General features: G+C 45.0%; 1 protein-coding gene across 4 annotated transcripts in view; it reads left to right on the forward strand.

The window, feature by feature from the left end:
• LOC144822416 (multidrug and toxin extrusion protein 2-like) overlaps positions 1-23,419 on the forward strand; it is a 1,067,040-nt gene that overhangs the window by 873,695 nt on the left and 169,926 nt on the right. For all 4 annotated transcript variants that reach the window (XM_078679900.1, XM_078679899.1, XM_078679901.1 and 1 more), the window contains exon 12: positions 10,395-10,489. In XM_078679900.1, coding sequence (XP_078536026.1) covers positions 10,395-10,489 — 95 coding nt within the window. The remainder of the gene's footprint in view (positions 1-10,394; positions 10,490-23,419) is intronic.

A 23,419-nucleotide genomic window follows, 5' to 3' on the forward strand; every position in this document is an offset into this window, starting at 1 on the left:
TTTCTGTAAGCGATATTTCTCGTTCAAGGACAACCGCTGCCCTTGTAATAAAATTGTCTAGGGTCCCAGTGATGCTGCCCCCGACGGGGTTTGGCACAAACCTTCCCCCCTTCCCAGGTCGAGGGAACATAGTTGTCAGGTGAGGGGTTACTCGTAATGGACAAAACAAACAGACACGGGCGACAATGTACAGCAGATAATAATAGTGGTCCTGTTCACCTAGAAGTACTTTCGCTACAGGAGTTGGCATGTTGGAGGGGTGGCCCAGCCCGGCCTCCTTCGGCCTGTGACGGCCTAGGACGACCCTGCCCTTGTCCCGGGCTTCTCCCGGGATGCTCCTGCGCAGCGGGCGCCTGGGTCGATTATATGTCACGTGCAGTGACCTGTGGGCGGTGCTGGCAGCCGAACGCGGGACCAGGTGTTGTAGGTCAAGCAGGGACTCCTGGTACTTCGAGTCCCTGCTAGCGTTCAGCGCAAGTTCTCCTTCGTGTTCCACTCGCCCCCAAGGCACAGGCAGCAACAGAAGTCCAGGTAGGAACACTCCCTCCAGTTCCCGGCAACGAAGCGGCACCCACCCGCGAAGCGGGTGCGGCGAGATATGGGCTTTAAGCAGCTTCTCCTGCCACAACATCCTCTGGAAACAAACAAACACCAAGGGCTCCTCTCCTGATAACAAAGCAGCACTGGTGAGTAGCACACTTACAACTCCCCTGATTGATTGATTTTATTGTTGTGAAATATGCAATTATGGTGTCAGCTGGGGTGAAAGTTGCAATTTAGGCTGTCATGAGTTGTGAAACATCATATTTAGGTTGTCATCTGTGTGCTAATCAAGCATTTTATGTTGTTATATGTGTCTGAAATGAATTTAGCTCTAAGACTGTACATCTGTGTATGAATTTGCTGTAAGCATGAAGATCTTGCTGCTACAACGATAGAAAAATACATCGGTCAACACATTGTACAATGCTAGATATTACTCATGAGCATATTTGCATGCAGATTTTACCGCTTTCTCTAAAACAGGCTGCATTGAGACAGGAAGTGATGTCTGCATGCTTCCTGTCTACTGGAAAAGTGTTTTGCACTTTCACTTTCTCTTTTGAGCACATTGTTGGTGATTGTGGAGAGTGTTGGAGGTGTTTGGTGGTATGTGCTGTAGTGTTGAGATTTTGAGAGTATTCCTGTGTCCTGTTGATTGTGTCTGTGAAGTGTTGTGTCCTTATTTTGTGTGTTTTTTGTCTCTTTTACTCAAATCTGTCGGGTGTTTGTCTGGGGTAGTTAACTTTCTAAGTAGTTTTTGGGCATATATTAGAGGGTTATATTTCTGGCTGTGGGCTCTCAGATGTGCAGGTAGATGCCAGGTGTGGGCAGGGATGGCAGAATGTTTGAGGGGGCATTTGGGGGCTTCGTCTGGATGATAAAATTCTACCTGCCCTTGATGTTGGAAAGAGGAGACCCTATCGTGCAAGGATATAATGTCAGTGTGCGGAAGATGAGGTGGGAGCGTGTGGGGGTACAGATGCTCCTGTTCTTTGGAGTGGACTGTACCTTGTGCTAGCAGGATCTGCTGGGCCGTGAAGCTAACCTCTTGGACTACACTTGAGTCATGACTGGCATAAAGGGTGTTAAGTACAAACTCTACATTTATTTGTGATTGCGTTAACTAAAATAAATTAGGACGTGTGTGATACTGGTGTCACAGTGAAAAAAGGTTGCTGAGTGAGGTGGGAGATGTAATGCACTCATGCATTTCATTGGCACATCCGAGACTCAACGCTGCATCATATTGACAATCTTAGGGGGCTAGTATGTGTTAACCACTGCGCAGGAGCAGCACTTATCACTGTTGTGCCTGCATGCTGAATATTGTTTGTGTATGGCAGGGGTGACTGTGCATGCACTATCCAAGGAACTGTTCATGTGAGCAGTGTGCTGGCCAAAGGGTAGTGTTGAAATGTTTCCTCGAGAATTGTGTTACGTTACCTACACTGCCCTGTGAACATAGTTGATGTGTGACAATGTATTTAATATGAACAAATGTCCAGATTGTCATACATCAACAAGCTCTGTGCGATCGGCAGCAATGCAATTGTACAAAGAGCATGTATAACATCATGATGCATGTAGTTATGGTGTCTTGTGGATGTCTCACACTACTAGCATGTGCATCTCAGCTAGCATTGCAGTCTAGTTTGTCCCGACTCAGCATTCACTGTTCTGTTGTGAATGGTAGTTAAAGTGGACACAATCATGTATCCAACATGAAACGCAACACTACATTTACATAGCATTTTCTGTTATGGTGATGATTGGTATGAGGAATATGACACATGTGATTTAACTTCTGATACCAACACATATATTTTTTCTTGTCTCACAGATGGTCAGCCACCAATCACACAGGGGGACAACGACAGCTTCTAGGACCCACACGCCACTGGTGAGTTTGGACATAATATATTGGCATAGTGCAGTGTAATGGATGTCTGGGTAAAATGATGAATGTTGTAGTATGCAGTGTGGGTGTGTATCACATGTCCCTTGCGTACAGTTTGATGATGTATTGTTGAAGTCAGAATTGTGCACAAATCAGTAAGTGAAGTATGAGCAATGCACTGGTCTCACTGTTGTAACCTTGCCCATCCCCAATCTGTGATACACATAGTAAGTAAGGTGCAGATCATTGAGACCCTATTGCCAACACAACATTACTTTCATTGAAGTGGTGTTGTCAATAGGGGCCTAGCATCATGAGCGAGCCAGTGTTAATCCACTTCACGTGTAATAACGCTTCATTTGTAATAAGGTACACTTTCACGCTGTGTTTAGCAGGAAAGTGGCGTGCAGTGGGAACTGCGGTTGGCGTTCCACAGCAACACCCAATGTATTTGACGCTGCCACCTATGTACAAGTGTGATGTTGATAGATGGCAGCGCACAATTTAACAACAGTGACATCCTGGTCATAATCTAGCTAAATGAGGATGAATCTTTTTTCACATCATGTTTTCTTTTTACATGTGAAATGCCTTGTGCAGCCCACATTGAGTAAGCAAAATGACATGGTTTGTATATGTACAGGACGGTGGCCCTTCCTGCACATAGAGAAAAAAATTACAATAATCAAAATTGTATCTTGGTTGTGTGCTTCACGACTCAGCACACATGAAAGTTACAACATAGTATACTAGGATTGGTTATGTCCATGAAGGGGCACCTTGTACACACACACACTTGCACCCTGGTGCATGTGTGCCTGCCTAGCTGCTAAGTTGTGAGACTTGCCGCCTTCGCCGGAGGAACACAAGTCTGCATCACATCCTTGGTAATATGGTGCAGACTTGCGTTTCCAAATTGGCGGTGAGAGGCGTTAAGCCAAGAAGGCTAACGTCTGTCTTCGCCACTTCCTTGTCAATATGCCACTGGGTCTATGGGTACTGTCACCACAGTACATGCCTGAGGATTACACAGGACACTGATAGTAGAGGAGACATGTAAGTGGGGTTGCTGATGACTATCAGATGACACGGAATGCATCTACATCCTTGCATGAGATGGCTGTGCAAGTGTGCCTGATGATGCACAAGGAGGCATTGCTTTTCAGTCTGTAAGTGTGCAAACACAGTTTGGCACTGTGAATGTGAAGGTATGCAGCTGCCATCTTCAAAGAAGTGGCAGTGGGTATCTTTGAGCCAAGCATATCAGTGGCACGTTTCCCAAACACACAGCAAAGGTGGCCCGATGAATCTCATTGGCATGTTTGTCCCCTGCAATGGTGTCGACAAGCTGCCTCCATGAGGCCATTCCCTGATTGACTCTGGACCAGGTGTGGGAGCTCCTCTGTCCCAAGTGCTGTCATTACTGTGTATTCATTTCCCATGCATGGCTTGACTCCATTGCTGTGCCATTTATTTTACAATGCAGGGCTATCAAAAGCTAAATGTGAGAAAGCATTACCCCTAAAAACACTATGATCATCGTGACTGAAGGGTGCCGTTACAATGGGGAATGAATTGTGACTTTTTGCACTGTAAAGGCAAAATATTGATTCACTACGGAGTGAGCTTAGCGGATACAAGACATGGATGCATGATTGAGAATTTGGAGGAAACGATGTTTCCCCCTCTCTGAGCCAACACTTCACATATTGTGTAGTAGTGTTATAGAGTGGGACAGGACAGCACATCACGTATAACTCAGCGTTCATCTATACAATGGGTTTACATGTGTGCTGCATGATGCAGCATAGTTAAAAGTGTAAGTAGGGCTGTCCCCGGATAGCTCAAGAGCAGGTTGGGTAAACTTCCAAAACATTTAGCAGGCCCCCAGCACACAGACACACATGCACTCTTGTGCAAGAGTGCCTGTGTTGGAGCTAACTTGATGAACTGCACACAGTTGCTGGGGGTCACACAGGCCTGCACATGGGCATTGCACATATCATGCAGCACTGTGTCACAGGAGAGGATGAGGGTGGTGCTCAACACAGAAGGATAATGCCTCCCTCCTCCGATTGCCTGCACATGTCACCCTCAGTCCGGGTGTGTCTTGGCACCATCATTTGACACTGTCAGTCCCATTTGGTTGTGACAGTACATGTACCATGCCATGCACTGTAATGTCAGTCTGCCCAGCATGTAGTCACTGATACATGCTTCAACATTTCACTGTCCAGGTCACTCTCTGACTTCACATAGTTACGCTGGAGTGTAGGCTCCCATGTTTCAGTGATCTTGTAATACAGATGTTATTGCAGAACATTGACATAGTCTAAAGGACTAAAAATTGTTGATATTTTACAGACAACATGACGCCAGCAGAACAACAAGCCTTCCAGGTGAGGAAGGACCACTTCAAGTCCGTAAAGAAGGCGGCAAAGGGTTGCCACACATGGCCACGAGGCACCAGGAAGAACGGAAGAAAGTTACATGGAAGGCGGTGCCCGAGATTTCGACAACTGGCACACAGCCCATCCCAGGCCCCTCTGGCGTCAGTGGTGGGTCCCAGCCTGGACAGGTGTCACATCCCTCTACGTCCACACACCCCCTAGGGACATTCCCACCTGCACCTGGCGATCAGGTGGTGCCATTTACAGTTAGGGACAGGAGGGTGATTCTTGATAACAATGTGTTCCTGGCAGGGAAACGGCAGGAAATGGCTGATATGAACAGACATTTAACGGACCTTAAAAAACACTTTGGACTGCCATGATGCCTGGAGATGTTGGACCCATACCCCTCTTCTTCCTTCCCCCAATGTTTTAAGATCTGTTATTAGGTAGTGTTAGGTTAGTTCTTTTAATTATTTGGTAGTGTAGTTTTAGCGTAGGTTATAGTTAGTGTTAGCTTTTAAGGTAGATTTTAGATATGCCGTATTTGGGGATAAGTTTCCTTTTCCTCTGGGTGGGGAGGTTGATGTTTTAAAAAAAAAATACTAAAAAATATATCTTTGTGTAGATTACATATGTAGTTAGTTTATGTATATCTTAGATGTATTTGTCCTGTCACATGGTGTGCCTGAAGGGTGGGAGGGGGTGGATGTCTAAGATATGTTGCTGTGTGTTCAGGATTAGTTTGGGTAGATAGTTTAGGTAAGTTAGATTTTTCTAGATAGTTTAGATTTTAGTAGTAGTTCTAGTATTCAGTGTTAGTTTAGGGTTGTTCATTATGTTTACTGTTCAAATAAAAGTGTGAACATTTGTATTTCTGCTTGCACTTCTGTCAGGGGTGATGTTGGGGAGTGTGGCTTATTGGCTTGTATGCAACTCATACCATCACTGGACACTCCATGGAATGTGTAAGTCTGGTCATGACATGTTACTTAGCATGATATATTGTGTCAGACTACCTTAGATGTGAGCACAGTGAACTTGCATGGATGGCAGGGTGGCAATTAGTATTTATGGCCTAGTCTTGGAATTGTTATTTGTCAAGTTCTACATCTTAAGTGTGACACACATAGTTGCACAGCACATTATTGCACATTTACAACACAACCTAGGGACATGTCATTGAGAGTATATATGTTTTGCTAATGTTGTCCATCATTGAGATGGATGTATGAGCAGGGTAACACAGATTCCGTCACACACCTGCATATAAGATGCTCCAGGCGCTGAGTCCATCTACATTGCACAGACCTTTGCACACTTTCTGTGTATTGCCAGTATATCAGCATCCCCTGAATTATATGTTCCTGTGCATGTATGCTCAAACTCAGGCACATGTATGATTTAGTAACTTTGTGTGTCCATTGTGTACGGCACATGGCACAACAGTCATCCTGATTCAGATAGGTAATCTGAAACTTTACATTTTCCGTTATTCACAAATGGCATTTATGAGTAGTACAGTTAGGTATACTGACTTCACTTCTCATCAATGCCTTTCGTGACTCACTTAATTTTTAAAAATGTGATTTTGTCACAGGTAGCGTTTTGTTGCGTGCACACTGTTCTGCTGCACACAAGGGGGCAAGTGTTGCATTGCTTCCTGTAGTGACAGTGTCATAGCCACTTGTCCTAGTTGTTCCCCTGGCATTGTCTCATAGTGATGCCCTCCTTGAAATGTTGGCCTTGCATCTGACTATATGCTAAGTGCACTGCACCACACATCCCTAGACATGTTGCCCAATACGCTCACAGTGATCACAGCATGTAAGGGGTAAAAATTTGTTGTGCATTGTTTTTCCACAGGAAGGGGCTGACTGACGCCTTGCACTTTGGTGTGAGTCCCTATTGGTAACTCAACTTCACTGAGGCAGACATTGTGGTTCCATATGTGTATGGTAGACATGTGCCCTTACGTGTCTTCATCAATGTGAATATGGTGTGCGCCATTTTGGGATGTGGCATGCAATGCGCACCATCACAAAAGTCTTTGTCTACCACGTAGAGTTTGAGTAGATATGCAAAGAGAAAATTGTTTGCAATTGTAAAGGGGGATACTACTTTTGGCATTCTACAAGCTTTTACATTTTAGCACACATGCCAATTTCTGTATTGGACGTGGGTATAGGTTGTGAAATAGCTAGATTGTATTTCTTTTGCAATGAGGGCACAGACAGTTGACACATACATGGGCATCTCACTGCCTATCTGTGTCAGGTAAAACATGTACATTGCTTGTATTCCCCTTGGGGTACCTTCTGGTGGATTCATTGTCCATAAACATTTTACAGACTTCTATACTTGATTGGTCATTACCAAAACACACAACAGTGTGAGTTCAAGATTGTAATGTACATTAACAGAATGAAGACTGGACCAGTGCTTGGCCATACAACCACACATTGCATAGATGCCCGTTAGAGGGCCAAACAGAGTCCTTTGTTGGAAACAGGTCCAAGGGAAGAGACACAGTTCAGTCCACAGGCTGATTGCAGTGTAATTGGTAAGAAAAATATGATTTGGCAGTCCATGTGGAGGTCTAAGGTGAGTTTCGGGGGACAGTGGAAGACAGTGTAAGATGGTCTTCCGGGGCATGATACTAAGCCCAGAACCAAGAAGAAACAGGCCATTTGGCGTTGATGTATGCTACCACTTTCTCCTTTGCAATAATAATATATCATCTTTATCTTTGTCCTCTGATGTGTCATGTGCCTCACATGTGGGAGGTGGTATAGTGGGTGTAGCACTGTGAGACACTAACACATCAGGGGGCAGAGCTGAGGATGTAGAAGAAGCAGCATTCATTGACGCCAGACCTTGAGGCAGCAATGCAGTGATGAGCAGCTGCAGGGCATGATAGATTCCAGCAACATTGAGCTGGTGTTCAGCCGTGGCAGCTAGTTGTTGTGCCTGCATCCGCTCCATGCTCTCCATTATTTTACTGATGTTGGACAAATCCTGGCTGAGATTGATGGAGCCAGTCTGATCAGACAGTTGGTGTTGTCTCAGAATCATGACTCCAGCAATTTCAGCCATGGACAGTTGGAGAGCATCAAGCGGGCTGTGGGTGTCCATGAGCTTCTGTATGTGGTCCCGGATGGGACTCAGACACCCACGTATGGCATCTCAAACCCCACCCGCACCTGATCAGCCATCTCCCCCTGGACCTCTAGCACATGGCGTTGGAAGGCCAGATGTGGGTCCTCGAGGTCCTGGGAGCCAGAGGTGGTGGGAGGTGCTTGCTGCTGGTTGGTTTGTGCAGGGGGTGGGGTTGCCGCGATGCTGCTAGGCTGTCCTGATCCTGGAGGTGGGCTGCTGAGTGAATTGAGCAGAATTTGCAGTTCATCCTGATTAATGGTGGTGTAATCGTCCTCGTCATCAGTGAAGGTTGGGCCAGTCTGCTGTTCAGGAGGTGGTGTCTCTCCCTCCGCAATGTGATAGGGGAGATACATATTAACAGTGTGTTTCATTTATGATCATGCATTGTATGAGTTTAGAAGCAGACTGCAGGACAGTGTACATTTTGACTGTTTATTGTGAGATGCCTATTTTTTGCTGCAGGATAGTGATTATTTTGAGGACATAACCAATGTGACGTTGTTGTTCTACATTGTTATCTCAAGTTTAAAGCTATGACAAAGGATGCTTGTCGTATTTGTACGCACAAACAGCACATGTTGTGTCCTATGTTCATTTGTGCGAGTGATGTAGTTTCTTCCAAATATTAGTCAACGTTGATGAGTTAAGATTTGTATGTGTGTGCACTGTATTGTGCGATTGTGGCACCTGCAGCTTTAGTTTTACTGCCCATTATACCTTTCAGGCAGTGAGCATTTCACTTCTGTGCATTTACAATGCTGAGATGTTGCAAGCTGGGTGGAATATGGCACTTGGTGTACACAGGACTGCATCTCATGAACAGGCAAGTGTGCGTATTGCTTGGAGATGTGTGAGGATGTCATAATTTCCCCCATGCCTCATCAGCACACATATACCAATTGTCTGCACAAAAACACATCTCTCTTTGACGTCAAAATGATAATGCACTGTGCAGGTGATTGATCATGTGCACGAGTAGGCAACACACCTGCAACATTGTGCACGTGTGTCTGAGTTGTGTGCAAGGTTGTGTATGTGCAGTAAAGTCCACCTATTTGCACATGCACATTCCTGCACACAACTCAGACACACGGGCACAATATTGCAGGTGTGCTGACATTGGTGGTGGCATGCCTACTCATGCACATGATCAGTCAAATTCACAGTGCATCATCAGGTTTGCATCAGAGAGAGATGCGTACTTGTGCAGGCTATTTGTATATGCGTGGTGATGAGGCTAGGGGGCCATTGCCGCATCTCAAGCTAATGTGCCACTTTGCCATTTCCTGTGGTATTTATTTTGTGGTCTGCGGGTGATCTTGGACTACATTGTGCTTAGTTTTCTGTGTACATTTCAAAGTCTGTGTGCCTGCCAATATGTGTCTTGCAATGTATTGTTTGAGTAGGGTAATATGTGTCTGTGCCACCATGTACAAGGGTATCCAGGACATGATCCACAGTAATTATGTATATGCACTGCAAGATAGTTAATTGTGCACGAGTGCCATTGGGCCCATCTGTCCCTGTCCCCTCAAGTCCCTGGCTCTTACTCATCCTGTTGTTGTTCTGTCTGGTCACGTTCATCAGTGTCCTAGCCCACAACTCCAAACACAGTCTCCTCCCTGATGACTCAGGAAACCTGCTCCTCCTAATCATCCAGCTCCTCCTGTGGCGCAGGACTCCCAGTCTGCATTGCTGCTTTCAGTTTCTCCTTGGTCTTGCGCTTAGTATCATGCCAGTGCTTCTTGCAGTCGTCCACTGACCTCCTCCTCTCTCCGACTGCATTCACCTTGACCACAATGTCTTGCCAAATTTCTTTTTTTCTTGTCAATGTCACTGTGGAGGTGACAAACAGTTCTTGTTGGTATTCAGTCACCTCCGCAATCAGGACCTGGTTTTCCTGCGGGGTGAACTTGGGGTTCCTCTTCCTCTTGGCCTTCACATCGGGCTCTGGCTGGTCCTCCTGGATATTTGTAGGGTTGTTGGTGGCCTCTGCACTAGTCCCAACTTCACCCTGGCTCCTCTGCTATTTTCCATTTTATTTTTAATTTTTTCCTGCTTGAAGGGCCTTTTGTAGTGCATTTTCACGTCAGACGTGAGAAATGAAGGTCTGGTGCCAATTAGCAATCAGATTCCGTCGCTAATTGGCACATCAGCGCTTTTTTTACATTAGCATCAGGCTTTTTATCGCCGTCATGCTAAATCTATCGCTGTCCATTTCCGCCGGAAAGGGAAGCTATCGCCTATTACCGACATGTTGCTAAAACGCTGCTAACACGGCGATCTAGTCCGGTGTCCGACGGCAATAAAAAATCTTGCGCTAAACACGGTTAGCGATAAATATCACAATTTGTTGCTAATATCCCCCAAATGTCTTTCACTAATGTCTCTTCCTTTTTCCCCAGGTCTTTGGTACGGGATGACAGCCTGCGCCTTTGTTCTCGCCTTCTTTCTCACAACTTATATTTTAAGAGCTAACTGGAACACTGTAAAAGAGGAGGTAAACTATTGCAGTATATTTTTGTTAAATGCTTGTGAATTTTAAGTTGCACCAATGAGATGTAATGGGTCAAATAATGTGAATATTATTTAGGCCTGGGCAAAAGTTCAATTATGTTGGAGTAATCAAAGTAAAGTTGGTAATTCTGCTATGCTGTTACTCCTTGATGCAGAATAACAGATAATGACATGATTATGCCTCCTCTTGTAATTAGGAATAATGTGGTGGGGGTAATCCTACAAGAGCACATTCAGTGAGTGTGAGTGGCTGCTTGTGCTTACGTTCTATTGCATGTAGGGCTATTTTATTAGCACAAAATGCAGCCTTGTGTCCATTTTCGATGCAAGTAGTAACTTTACAATAGTACATTATGCTCCACCCCTGAGGACAGGGGGTAGGGACATGAAAGTGTACAGTTTTGAGTAACTTTGCACTAGTAGATGGTGAATAGCCAAAAGTAGTGTAATGTTAATAGTCCCCTGAATGTTTGGCTCTGATATCACAGTGAATATTTCCTTCATTCTACAGTCTAGGAAAAAGTTATAGTCATTCAGGAGGAAACCTGTGGTATCGCCCATATTGAATTAAGGCATGCCGCCCACCACCCCTCATTGTTCTTCTGTCTGCATTGGAGCGTCCCGAGATGACATCATTTAGAATGTCACTGTCGGAGCGTTCCAAGGCGAGCGCCGATATGTAGCTGTCATTGGTTTGGTGACAGGCTGTCAGCTGTGGCTGGAGTCGATCTCTCTGTACTTGCGACCTGATGAATAAACCGAGTTCTGTCAACTTCACCAGCGTCTTCTTCTTTTTTTAAGTAGATGCTACACTGGCGACGAGGGTCAAGGAGACTCATCATAGATAATTTCGGCCCCAACACGCAAAAAGGCAAAATAACGAAGCAGAGAGCAGTTGAAGCGGGCGCAAGAAAAAAAAAAACAAAGAGAATAATCTTTCATAAGTGACGGACAACAAGAGGCGGAACCCGCAAATGAAGAGAGAATAAGTGAACACTCACCCGCTCAAAAGGTGACAACAACAGACTGTAACAGAGTCCGTAATCGTCATCCCCTGCGGCCACAAGTGTGGGAGTACGTAGGAGAACCAGGGCGGATGTCGGAATAAGCCCGGTGAGTGCAAGCGTGAAATGTGTGGGATTCGTGCACTCCTCCGTAAAGAACCTAAGGGAAGACCGTCGGCTCGGCAGACAAAGTGAAGAAGGTAACGGCCGAGGAGTGCAGAGTGTATCGGTTGCAAGTGAGGCCATTGCGGAAATGGAAGGGTGAGGCAGCAAGCTCTGCAGGCGAACGTATGCCGGCGAGGCGATGAACAGCTTGTGAGGAGCGTCTACGCACTGCGCGTGTAACTGACAGGGATTGTGCGATCCCCGCGAAACTAACTTGTATGAGCCTGAGAACGAGCGGTTGCTGCGTAAGGAAGTGCAGTGGTCCAGCAGTATTATACACATTGGAAAAACGTGTACAGCAAACATTGAAGAAGGTAGCCTGAGGGGACTGGGGAGGTTTACACAGCGCGTCATGGCAGTTCCTGTCAAATGTAATAAAGGATAGAGATCTTGCCTACGGAGAAGGAGACCCTGTCAGGAAGTATTCTAAGTGAGGGACAGCGCCATCCAGTGGGCTCCAGGGTGTTATCATCTCCATCCACAATCCTAATGAGAAAACTGTCATTACGAATATAAGAGAACTGTTTACAAACCTTCGTAGGGAAGAGTAATAAAAGACAGAGGCTTTGTCCACTGTGAAAGAGACCCTGTCAGGAAGTGTTCTCTATGAGGGACAGCGCCATCCAGTGGGATTCAGTGTGTAACAACCTCCATCGGTCGTGCAATAGGAAAACCTGTATTTACGCATGAGAGAACCGTCTTAAAGTCCTTGTGTATACAACAACGTGTTAGGGTTGATTTGCTTCACCGTTTTCTTTGTTTGATAATCCCACATACAATTTTTTTTTTTTAGGGTGACTAATTAGAACCTAAAGTGAGTGTATCACCGAGGGAATTTATCTAAGTACACATGCAGAATGTAACGCCCCCCCCCTTTCTTTCCAGCGAGCCCAGGTGAGTTCACTATATATATAATTCTTTATTGTTTGATTATTTAAAATCTTACAATGTTACAAAATATAAAAAAGAAGATACATTAAAAGCAATTACATCCTAAAAACAGTTCGTTAAAATTTCATTAAACTCATATTTTATAATTTATTCTCCAAATGTTTTAGTTACTAGCATTAAGAACCTTACGAAGGCAGCAGTCATGATTCTATCATTTGAGTGAAGACAAATTTTCAGTGCCTGCCTGCATGTCCTTATTTTACTTATATTAAAATGCAATTTGAGTGATATGCGTCTTTCATTACGGAGTTCTGGACAAATACTTAAGAGGTGGACAATATTCTCTTCTCCAGCTTTACAAAGTCTACATAATGTGTTACTCTTAGTTTTTTTCCACGGGGGGAGGTGACTAAGGCCCGGTAGGATTCCAAATCTCGCTTTTAGGAGACATTGTTTACTTTTTTCAGACCACGGGATTTCCAAGTATTCTTGTACTTTCTTTTTTTGATATTCATTAATTACCGACCATGAATGCTTTCTTTTTGCAAGGGTATCTTTATCATGTACAAGTGATAGGTGGTTTGTTGTTCGATTTACTATTTTTTTAAACGATCCGTTGGTTATCGTGTTATTCCAAATTGGTGTAATTAGAAACTCTTCTATTGCTGCATTAAGATACTTCCATGCAGATGACTTCATATTATTACTTATTTCTTGCCAAAGTAACTGAGATATATAATTATCATGGTCGTTTTTTATCCGATACCAGGTTTTGATAAACTGGGCTTTTCATGCAAAATATTGATTATTTAAACCGAATTCCAGTCTAATTTGCGCTGGTGATGCATTGTTTGGAAGATAAAAAAGAGATTTGTATGTCTTTGAAAGAATATTGTTTATTAGGTCAGCATCCTTCCCCATTAATGCCTCACTGCCGTATGCTATGGTTGGTAGTAATTTAGCCCCTATAATTTTCAAGAGCGGTAGATAGGTTAGGTTCCCAAGCGAGTTCTGTGATATCCTGAATGCTGCAGTTAGCGCATTTGCTTTTCTTTGTATATCCAGTTTTTGTAGATGATAATTTCCCTTCTGGTCGAATAGTACACCCAGATATCTGTACACTTCTACTTGTTCTAGTTTCGTGCTTTCCATATACCATTAGTTTTTTTGTCTCAGCTTTATATTCCTAGTAACCACCATAATTTTTGTTTTGGTTTCCTTTATTACCATTCCATTTTCCTTAGCATACAGGATTGTTCGGTTAATTAGACGCTGAAGTCCGACCTTGGTATGACTTAAGAGGATGGCGTTATCTGCCTACATTAGGTTAGATATCTGTTTACCCCCTAGTTTCGGAGGATGTGCATTTAGCTCATCCAGATTTCCTGATAAGTCTCCTAAGAATAAATTAAAAAGAAGGGGTGCCAACACACATCCCTGTTTTAGCCCTTCTAGTGCTGGGATCTCCTTTGTTAGTGTTTGGCCATCCCCCATTCTCACTCTTACCCAGGTTTTATTGTATAACATTTGAATTAATCTTAATAGTTCTGTTGGAATATCTTTATCCAGCAGTTTTTTCCACAGTAGATTTCTTTGAACGCAGTCAAATGCAGCTTTAAAATCTATAAAGCATAGGTACAAGGGCTGTTTAACTCTGAGTGACTTTTCAATTATTAATGATAACGCCATAATGTTCGTCATTGTTCCAAGCCCCTTAATAAAACCGGTCTGGTTCAATGGTAAAATCTTGTTTTCTATTACCCATTCATTTAATTAAATTAGATGCACTCCAGCAAACAGTTTGGCATCCGTGTCTTGAAGGGTGATAAGTCTATAGTTTTCCGCTTGCGCCCAATTTCCTTTCTTAAATATTGGGGAGATTAAGGATCCTCGCCAGGACTCTGGGATGATACCTGCCTCTATGATTTCTTTAAATACCTTTACTAGGTAGCTCGACCATAAGTCTGGGTTTTCTTTATAAAGGGCAAATGGTATACCATTTGGTCCTGGTGCCCCATCTTTCTGTTTCTTTATTAATTTTACTAATTGGTCTTTTGATATTGTAAAATTTTCTTGCATCTCATGACTAGATATAATAGCTCGTTGTGTTTTCGTATTGATTAATGTACTTCCATTACGGTTTAGATGTTTTCCTAAAAATGTAACCCATTCTTGCTCTGTTATCGTTGATGAAACCACCAATTTATTCGGCCTCACTAATTTGTTCATGATTTTCCAAAATTCTCTTGCATTTGCTTGTTTGCTTGCATGAAATAATTTTGACCACAATTCCTGTTTTGCTTGATATTTTTCATTTCATATTAGTTTTTTCAGGTGTTGATTTAATAATTTCAATTCAACTAGGATTTCCTCATTAGCAGTCGTATTTTTTATTTGTCTTCTTATCCTATTCCGAGTTCTTTTTAACTTCGTTACTGTATATGGAAGATTTATATATGAATCCTTTTCTTCTCCTTTTTCTTTTACACTCCTTATATTGGGATTATCTTGGGTTTGAGGTTTCACTAATTTCCTGGTGAATTCCACCCATTGTTCAACTACTGTTTCCATTGGTCTTTCATTGGAGCAACTCTCTATAATATTCTGGACTTGTTCATTCATCTTATCCTTATTCATATTAGTCCAGATACGTTTTTTATAATTTATGGATGGACAAGGCTCTGCACTTAGTCCATCACTCTTCAATCTTTATGTGCAACCCCTGGCCGATGTAGCAAAAAAGTGGGGCCTTACGCTGGTATCGTATGCAGACGATACCCAGCTGGTCATCACTTTATCTGAAGCGCCATCTGACACGGCTACCAGGTTTAGAGATGGAATGACAGCTGTTGCCCAGTGGATGACGGACAACTATTTGCAGCTCAACACCAGCAAAACCGAGGTCTTGCTGGCAGGGAAGAACACCGCCCTTTGGTCTGAGCATTGGGGGCCGGCATCGCTAGGCGAAATGCCAATACCAACGACTCTTGTAAAGAACTTGGGAGTCTGGATGGACTCCTCACTAACCTTCCAGACCCACACGAAGAGAGTGGCAGCTACCGGCGTGGGTCTGCTGAGAGGCCTCAAACCCATCTTGAAATATTTTGAACCAACGGTGCGGCAGATCATCATGCAAGCCTTGATATCCTCACGCTTGGATTATGCCAGCGTGTTGCTTCTGGGTGCTAATAAATCTGAGATCCTACGCCTGCAAAGAGTTCAAAATATGGCCGCGAGAACTCTGATAGGGCTCCTTTGATGGTGCTCTGTCAGAGCTATAATGAAAAAACTACACTGGCTACCGATCTCATCTCGGATCCAGTTTAAAGCCCTGGTGATGGCTTTTAAGATTCTGAAGACCGAGAGCCCGGCCTTATTGTGCCCTCTGTTGACCTGGTATGTCCCGCAGCGTAGTCTGCACTCGCTGGGGCAACATTTGGCGAAGGTGCCGCGCTTCAAACTGTGTCGCATGGGAGGCCGCTCTTTCCAGGTGTTGACAGCTAAATTATGGAACTCTCTGCCGACCTATATCAGTGGCATTGAGAATATGCAAGACTTCTGGAAGGCCATTAAAACCTTTCTGTTTCCATCACCATAGTCTTCCCCCTTGAAGTTTTCTGGATGGCCTCTGTTTTTGTTTCTCGATCTGGCAGCGCCGGGACGCCCCTTTGCTGGGGCAGCTGTTGCGCTTAAAAAATCTAATAACATAACATAACATAATTTATCGTTCCAGTGTACCCCGACACAGTATGGTAGGATTGGTTAATGTTGTTTCTGATATTGGTGGTTATTATCTGCGGACAATGGTCACTATCACCAACTTTAACTAGCATATATGAGCTTACATTTGGAAATATATTGAGTGATACCATTGTATAGTCAATCCTAGTGGTTGTATTGTGCGTGATATACGTATATGCTGGGGGAGTATCCTCTTTAAATCGGCCGTTAAGGATTCGCAAACCCAATGCTTCTATGTCCTTAATGAATGTTGTACCAATTTTGTTTCGTGCATATTTAGTCGTAGCACCTAGATGTTGTTGGGGGATTGACGGTGAAGTAGTGTGGCTCACTGGTTAGAGGCGGCAGACCCGAGAGCAGAGGACGGCCCGGGACCAGGGTTCGATTCCCGGCGCGGCAGGTTTCTGGACCAGGGTCAGCGGACTCGATAATTCTCTCGCCTCGGTGCCCACTCTGATCAGCGTTCACACTCGGCAACTCTGGGCATTAGCTTGCCTCATCTTCACTAACGGCACCACCAGACCGCCGGGGATGCCTGGTCTCACCCTGGAGATACCCATTAAGGGACCATCTCTCAGGGAAGCCAGGAAGGGTTTCGCAGCGGTCGAAGCGCCTTGGGACCCTACGGGTAAGTAGTGCGCTATATAAATGCCTATACATTTACATACATTTACATACCACTGATGATTTTGCAATTGAGTGACGTCATCCCTTGTAAATGATACTAATAAATTCTGATTTAAATCCCCCGTCATCACATAGTCCACTAAAGGATTCTCCAGCATTTGTTCCAACAGAATACTGTTAAGCTTTGCACATATAGATGCTCTACTTGTTTTTGTTGGATGGATATATACATTGATCATAATTAATGACCTTATCTTTTGATCAGTTGTTTTATATTTCAGTTTGACTATAAGTATGTTTTTACTATTAGATTCAAGTTGCTCATGATCAGCCTGTAGATTACTTGAAATAAAGGTTGCTAGCCCCCCACTCGGTCATCCATACTTGTGAATTTTGTTTGCATGTTCATAATAACCTACATAACCCTCCAATATGAAAGGATGTATTTCCCAGGTTTCCTGGAGGAGTATAATGTGACATGGGAGGGGTATTGAGCTTATTTGTGCATTATAAATCTTTGTCCCCACTCCATTTATGTTCCATGAACACATTTTCATCTCCGATACTTTTGTTTGGGGGGGGGTTTATGTTATTCCTTGATTGATCCTTATTGTTATGAAGTGCCTGCGAAATCCATTTTTCATTTATTGCTGATATGTTTTCTATTGTAGTAGGTGGGGTTGTTACTCCTATTGTGTTACTAGATCTACCCCGGGCATTCCTTAGCACTGTTCCTTTTTGTTTAGTGTTTTTTCCATTGGGGACATGATTTGTCTGATTAATAAATGGGGTAGGATAGACTTTTGGCACCTGCTTGGTGATGAAAACTCCCCAGGTTTTAAATGTTTTAAGTTCTTTTAAGATTTTTTCTGCTATTACCATTGAATTTAAAGTGATAAATGTCGATTCTTGAGGACTATCCTTATCTGCAATAAATTCGATGGAATTAATATTGTCATTCTTAATATTGACTAATGTTGGAATTGATTTAAATAGTCTAAGGATGTTCCCTCTATTAAGTTTGTCATATCTACCTCTAGATACGTATTCCGGTTTAAATATAAGCTGTACTTTCTCATTTATTCTTTGATTTTCTTTGCAAGCTACCTCCAGATCTTGGTTCGTTCTATATGTAATTAGTTTTTTCCCTTCCCGATTTTCCATTACAAGATGGTCCCAATGCGGTAATATACTTTTAGTCTCTACTGGTCTTTGTATAATCCTTCTTGCTGCATCATTCTCATTTGATCTGAAATACGTTTCTGTATTCACATTGTAGCACTGATCTTATAGCTGGGATGTTTTTATTTTGGTTACTTTTAAAGGCGTAGTGTCATTCATTCCACTCATATTATAGAGTTCCGAACAGTCCTCCTGCATTTCATCCTCTCCCAGTTTTATTTCCTTGACCAACGGTCGGGTAGTTATAGTCATCAGTTTTTTTTCCATCCCCTTTTTTCTTATTTTGGGTTCTTTATTCAATGATTGTTCCAATACTGGTTCTTGTACAAATATTGGAAATATTTTTTTTGTCTCATTCCTACTTGTTGGAGAGGTCTTTTTTTCCTCATTTAATATTTCTCTTTGTACTTCGTTTTTTGTATTGCATCTTCAGTTTTTGTAGGGTCTTCATACCTATGGTTATTAGGTTTTTTGTTTTTCCTTGCTTTACGTAGTTTTTTTCTTTGTCGTTTTGACATAGTATAACCATTTGTATCCTGTTCTTTACATTGATACTCTACCCTTGCTTCCGTACTGGACGTTTCATCATTTGTTTGTTCCATTGCTTGTATATCTATTGATAGATCTTTTTCATCCTGTATGTTTGCTTTTTTTTGGGACTTCTTCAATATTCCTATTTCTTCCTTGTCGTCACTTGCCCTAGAGCTCTTGTTTTCCATTTTAGCTATCTCAGTCTTTTCACATTTGTATTTTCTCATGTTTTCTTCTTGGCCATTTTTTTTTTAATTACTTTTTATTGTTGCATTAAAAGTATCACAAATGAAAAAATGAGCACACGGACTGGCTTCAACATTCAGCTATTGCCCGTCAGTTACGCAACTTTTTCTTTTTTAGCCTCTCAGGATTCCACATGAATCAACTAAATACGTGGAGTTTTAACAAACATCGTTGTAGGTAACTTAGAAATGAAAAAACAACCCCCGAAACAGCCACCTCCATGTCCACCTCCCCCCCCCTCCCGGGTCCTTCCCACCCCCTCCTGGCGTATCCCCACCCACTATTCAGATCTGGGTTGTACAGTACGGTCTGAGACATGGCCACCTCCAGTCGCCGCCGTTGGGCCTGTGTCACCAGGTAAGTTCTCCGAAACTCCCACTCAGGTTCCCTGTGGCTTCACTCTAGTCCATGGTATTGTCTCCACTTTGCCCACACTCTCCGAAACTTTTTGGGGTAACCCCTGGCTTTATACGTCACTCTCTCTGCCGCCATGTATAAGTCTAGTCCCCTCCTCCATTCCTCCAAGTCTGGCGGTTCGGCCGCCCCCCAGTATCGTGCAATGTCTCTCTTCGCCACCACCAAAGCCAGCACTAGGAAGATGATCAAGGGGCGGGCCAGGTTCACTTCGGTTGTCATACCCAACAAAGCCAACCTTGGGTCGCGTGGTAGAGTCGTTTCCAGTACCTCATCTAATTCTACAAATATTTCTCCCCAGTACGCTTGTATGATTTCGCAACCCCAGAGTGTGTGATAGAAGTCGCCATCCTGCTGGTGGCATCTAAGGCACGCTGCGTCCGTGACCTTCCCCATTTTAAAAAGGCATACCCTATTGTAATAGGCTCTGTGGAGCACCTTCAGCTGTATGAGTCGAAGCCTAGACTTAATCGCTACCTCGCGCGGGTGCATAAGAACCATCTCCCAGTCTAGGTCCTCCATGACCCCCGTGTCTGCCTCCCACTTGTTTCGCAAGTCTTGTAGGGTACCTAACATATTGTTGGTCAGTGTTCTATATGTGAGGGATACTGCCCCGCCCCCAATCTGCTCCTGCAGTGACCTACCCTCCAGTCGAGCGTATTCTGGGATGTCTGTCAGAGTGATATTTTGTGCCCTCCAGGCGTGTCTCAGTTGCGTGTATTTGTAATACTGTGTGTTATATAAGCCATATTCTCCCTGAAGCACGTGGAACGTTTTCAGTTCTCCCCTGGAGATCACGTCCCCTATTGTTGAAATGCCAATGTCATCCCATCTTCGGAAGCCTTTCAATTTGTTCAGTTCACCCAGCCATTTACAGTGCCATAGTGGCGTCTGCCGGGTGGGCCGCTTGTCCCATCCCATGCGTTTGGTCGCCTTATGCCACGCAGTCAGCGTAATCCTAGTGGCCGGCAGAAGTTGCTTCCCTCCGGTCCCTCCGTACAAGTAGTACAGTACGTTGGTAGTAGACCATTTCGACCTTTCTAGTGCATAGGTAGGGTGATCCATTGCCGAGTGTAGCCAGTCATTAATTGGAGTGAGATGCTCCGCCCAATAATATGCTTCTAGATTGGGAAGGGAAATCCCTCCACTGTACTGGTGTCACTGCAGTGTGGATAAGGCCACTCTCGGCTGTTTCCCCAGCCATAAGAATGCACGCAGGTCCGCATGGATTTTATTCAAAGTGTTAGCCGGTAGCGGATAATATTCGTTTTGAAGGGCATAGAGGAACTTCGGGAGCAGGACCATTTTATATAGCGCTGCGCGACCCAATAAGGTGAGCGGGAGCTGTCGCCACCGATCCATTTCTGTCTTCGCGCTTGCCATGATGCGGGCCACATTATTATTAAAGGAGAGCGTCCTGTCTAGTGTTATGTACACTCCCAAATATTGGAAGCCCTCTGTGGTATGAATGAGAAGTCCTGGCAGGCAGTCCCTTCGCTCCAAGCCTTGCGGGTCATATAGAACCGATTTCTGCCAATTAATAGTGTGACCTGCCCTTGCACCGAAATCAGCCAGTTCCTTGAACAGCACCGGAGTTGTGGCGTCCGGGTCTGTAACAAACAACAGGTCGTCATCGGCATATAGTGAAATTTTCTCCTGGTTATCCTCAGACTCCCCCCATGTGAAGCCCCTAATTCCCTGATTCCGTCTAATCCTGATCGCTAAGATTTCTATTGTTAGTGTGAAGAGTAGGGGGGACAGTGGGCACCCCTGGCGCGTTCCTCTGCCGATGTGGAATTCGCGCGACAACCTCCCATTGACCCGCACTCGTGCCCTCGGGGCTGAGTACAGGAGCTGAATCCACTTCAAGAACTTGGGGCCAAAGCCGAACCTCCGCAACGTCTCGAGCAAGAACGGCCAATGGACCGCATCGAAGGCCTTTTCTGCATCCAACGAGAGGAACCAGTGTGGCTCGCTCCTCCCTCGGACTTCCTGCAGCCAGTTATGTGTGCGGCGGAGATTCAATTTGGTTGCCCTATCCGGGAGGAAACCGGACTGGTCCGCGTGTACCAGATCCGAAATTACCCTCCGCAGGCGTCTGACAAGAATAGTGGCCAAAATCTTTGTCTCCATATTGAGGAGGGAAATTGGGCGGTAGGAGGCACATACGTCCCTAGGTTTGCCCTCCTTGTATATTGGGACAATTGTGGCCAAGGTGAGGTCGGGAGGCAGGCTCGCCGCATGGAATGCCTCGACAAATAGGGTTTTTATGTGACGTTGTAACAGGTCAGCCGTCCGTTTGAAGAATTCCGCCGGGAAGCCGTTGGGCCCCGGCGTCTTTCCCGGTTTCAGGGATGCCACAGCCTCTGCTATTTCCTCTAGTGTCATCTCAGCGTCCAAGGCCGTGGCGTCCTCAGGGGACAGGGTCGGCACCTCCATGTCGCACATATAGTGGCGTGCTTCAGCCTCGCCACCCAGGTTCCTGGCCCTATAGAAGTTTTCGTAGTACGTTGCAAAGGCCTCTGCTATAGCCTCGTCTGTGCCTGCTGACCTATTCTCCGGTAGTGTAATCCTATCCACCCATCTTGCTGCCCTTTCTTTCCTGCTCAGCCATGCCAAAAGTTTACCCGATTTATCCCCCACGTCATATAATCGGTGGAGCGTCGCCAGCGCCTGTGTGCGTGCTTCCCCAGTGACAAGTTCCCTATAGTGTCTCTGTGCGTCTAACAGTTTCCTAAGTATTGCCTCTTCCTTCCTCTGGTGGTATTCCGCTTTGAGGGCTAAGATCGAAACCTCTTCACTAGTGACCTTGTCCTGTAGCTTCCTATTGGCCTCTCCCAACCTACTTTGTATGCGATCCCTGCGGACCGGCTTCATTGCTTCCCAGAGTGTGACCCCTGATTGGACCGTGCCCTCATTTTCATCCACATATACCTTTATGTCTGCTCTGATACCCTTCAATATTTCTGGTGTTTGGATCTCCCAGGCTGCTAGGCGCCATTCCATTTTCCTCTCCCTCCTCCTCCGTCCCAAATGTGCAAACAGTGGGGAGTGATCTGAGATTCCCCGTGCCTTGTATTCTGCTAGATCATTCACAGAGACATCCTGTCGGGACGTGAATATATAATCCAGCCTGGAAAATACCCTATGGGCCCCGGAGTAGAAGGAGTAGGCCTCCCGTGTAGGGTGAAGCCATCTCCAGACATCAGTGAGGCCTATGATTTGCATCTGCCGGGCTAGTGCTGTGTCATGTCCTGTTGTGGGTGGCGTCCCCGATCTATCCCTTGCGGCACACATCACGTCGTTGAAATCCCCCCCCACTATCTGAATCGTGTCCGCCGTATCTAGAAGGATAGCGGTGATTGCCTTGAGGGTGCGTGCCTGCAGTTTTGGGGGGGCATAGACTGAGATGATCGTGTACCTGCGCCTCCTCCAGACTCACTGTACTCCTGCGTATGACCCCTGCGGGTCTAGCCATGTTCGAGTGGTAGTGAACGGCGTAGATTTTTTAATGAGGATCGCAGCCCCCCTGGAATCCGTCGTGTAGCCTGCGTGTGCTAGCACCATGTGCCTGCCTCTCGCTATAAAAGCGCATTGATTGCCTCTGAGTTGGGTTTCCTGGAGTAGGATAATGTCCGGCGCTAGCCTTTTAAGGTAGGCATTTACCAGGCTTCGTTTAATTTTCGACCCAAGACCGTTAACATTCCATGATAGTACGGTGACTCCTGCGTCACCTGTGTGTGCGTTATCTAGTGTGTCTGCCATAGTGTATTTCCTCTATCATTCCAAGTGGGTCCCCCGAGCAAGGGTGGCTTACGGTACGGCATGGTGTGTTGTTGCTGTTTCTCAACTGGTTCCCCTCTCCCTCCCCAACTCCCCTGGTCCCCCAACTTGCGTGTGCAGAAAATCCATCCCCTCCCTACCTCCCCCTCCCCACCTCCCTCCCCTTCCAGTCGCGTCCCAACCGGGGACCTAACCATCCGCGGGAGAAGGCCTGTCGCCCTCCCACATATCCCCCCCATCACACACCAAACAACTGTGCAAACAAGAAAAACAACATAGGAGGGCGTGTCAACGTGCGTGTTCCCGGTAACCGGGCTGCTATCTCAGTG

Source organism: Lissotriton helveticus, chromosome 3_1 (assembly GCF_964261635.1).
Source record: "Lissotriton helveticus chromosome 3_1, aLisHel1.1, whole genome shotgun sequence".
NCBI classification, from domain to species: Eukaryota; Metazoa; Chordata; class Amphibia; order Caudata; family Salamandridae; genus Lissotriton; species Lissotriton helveticus.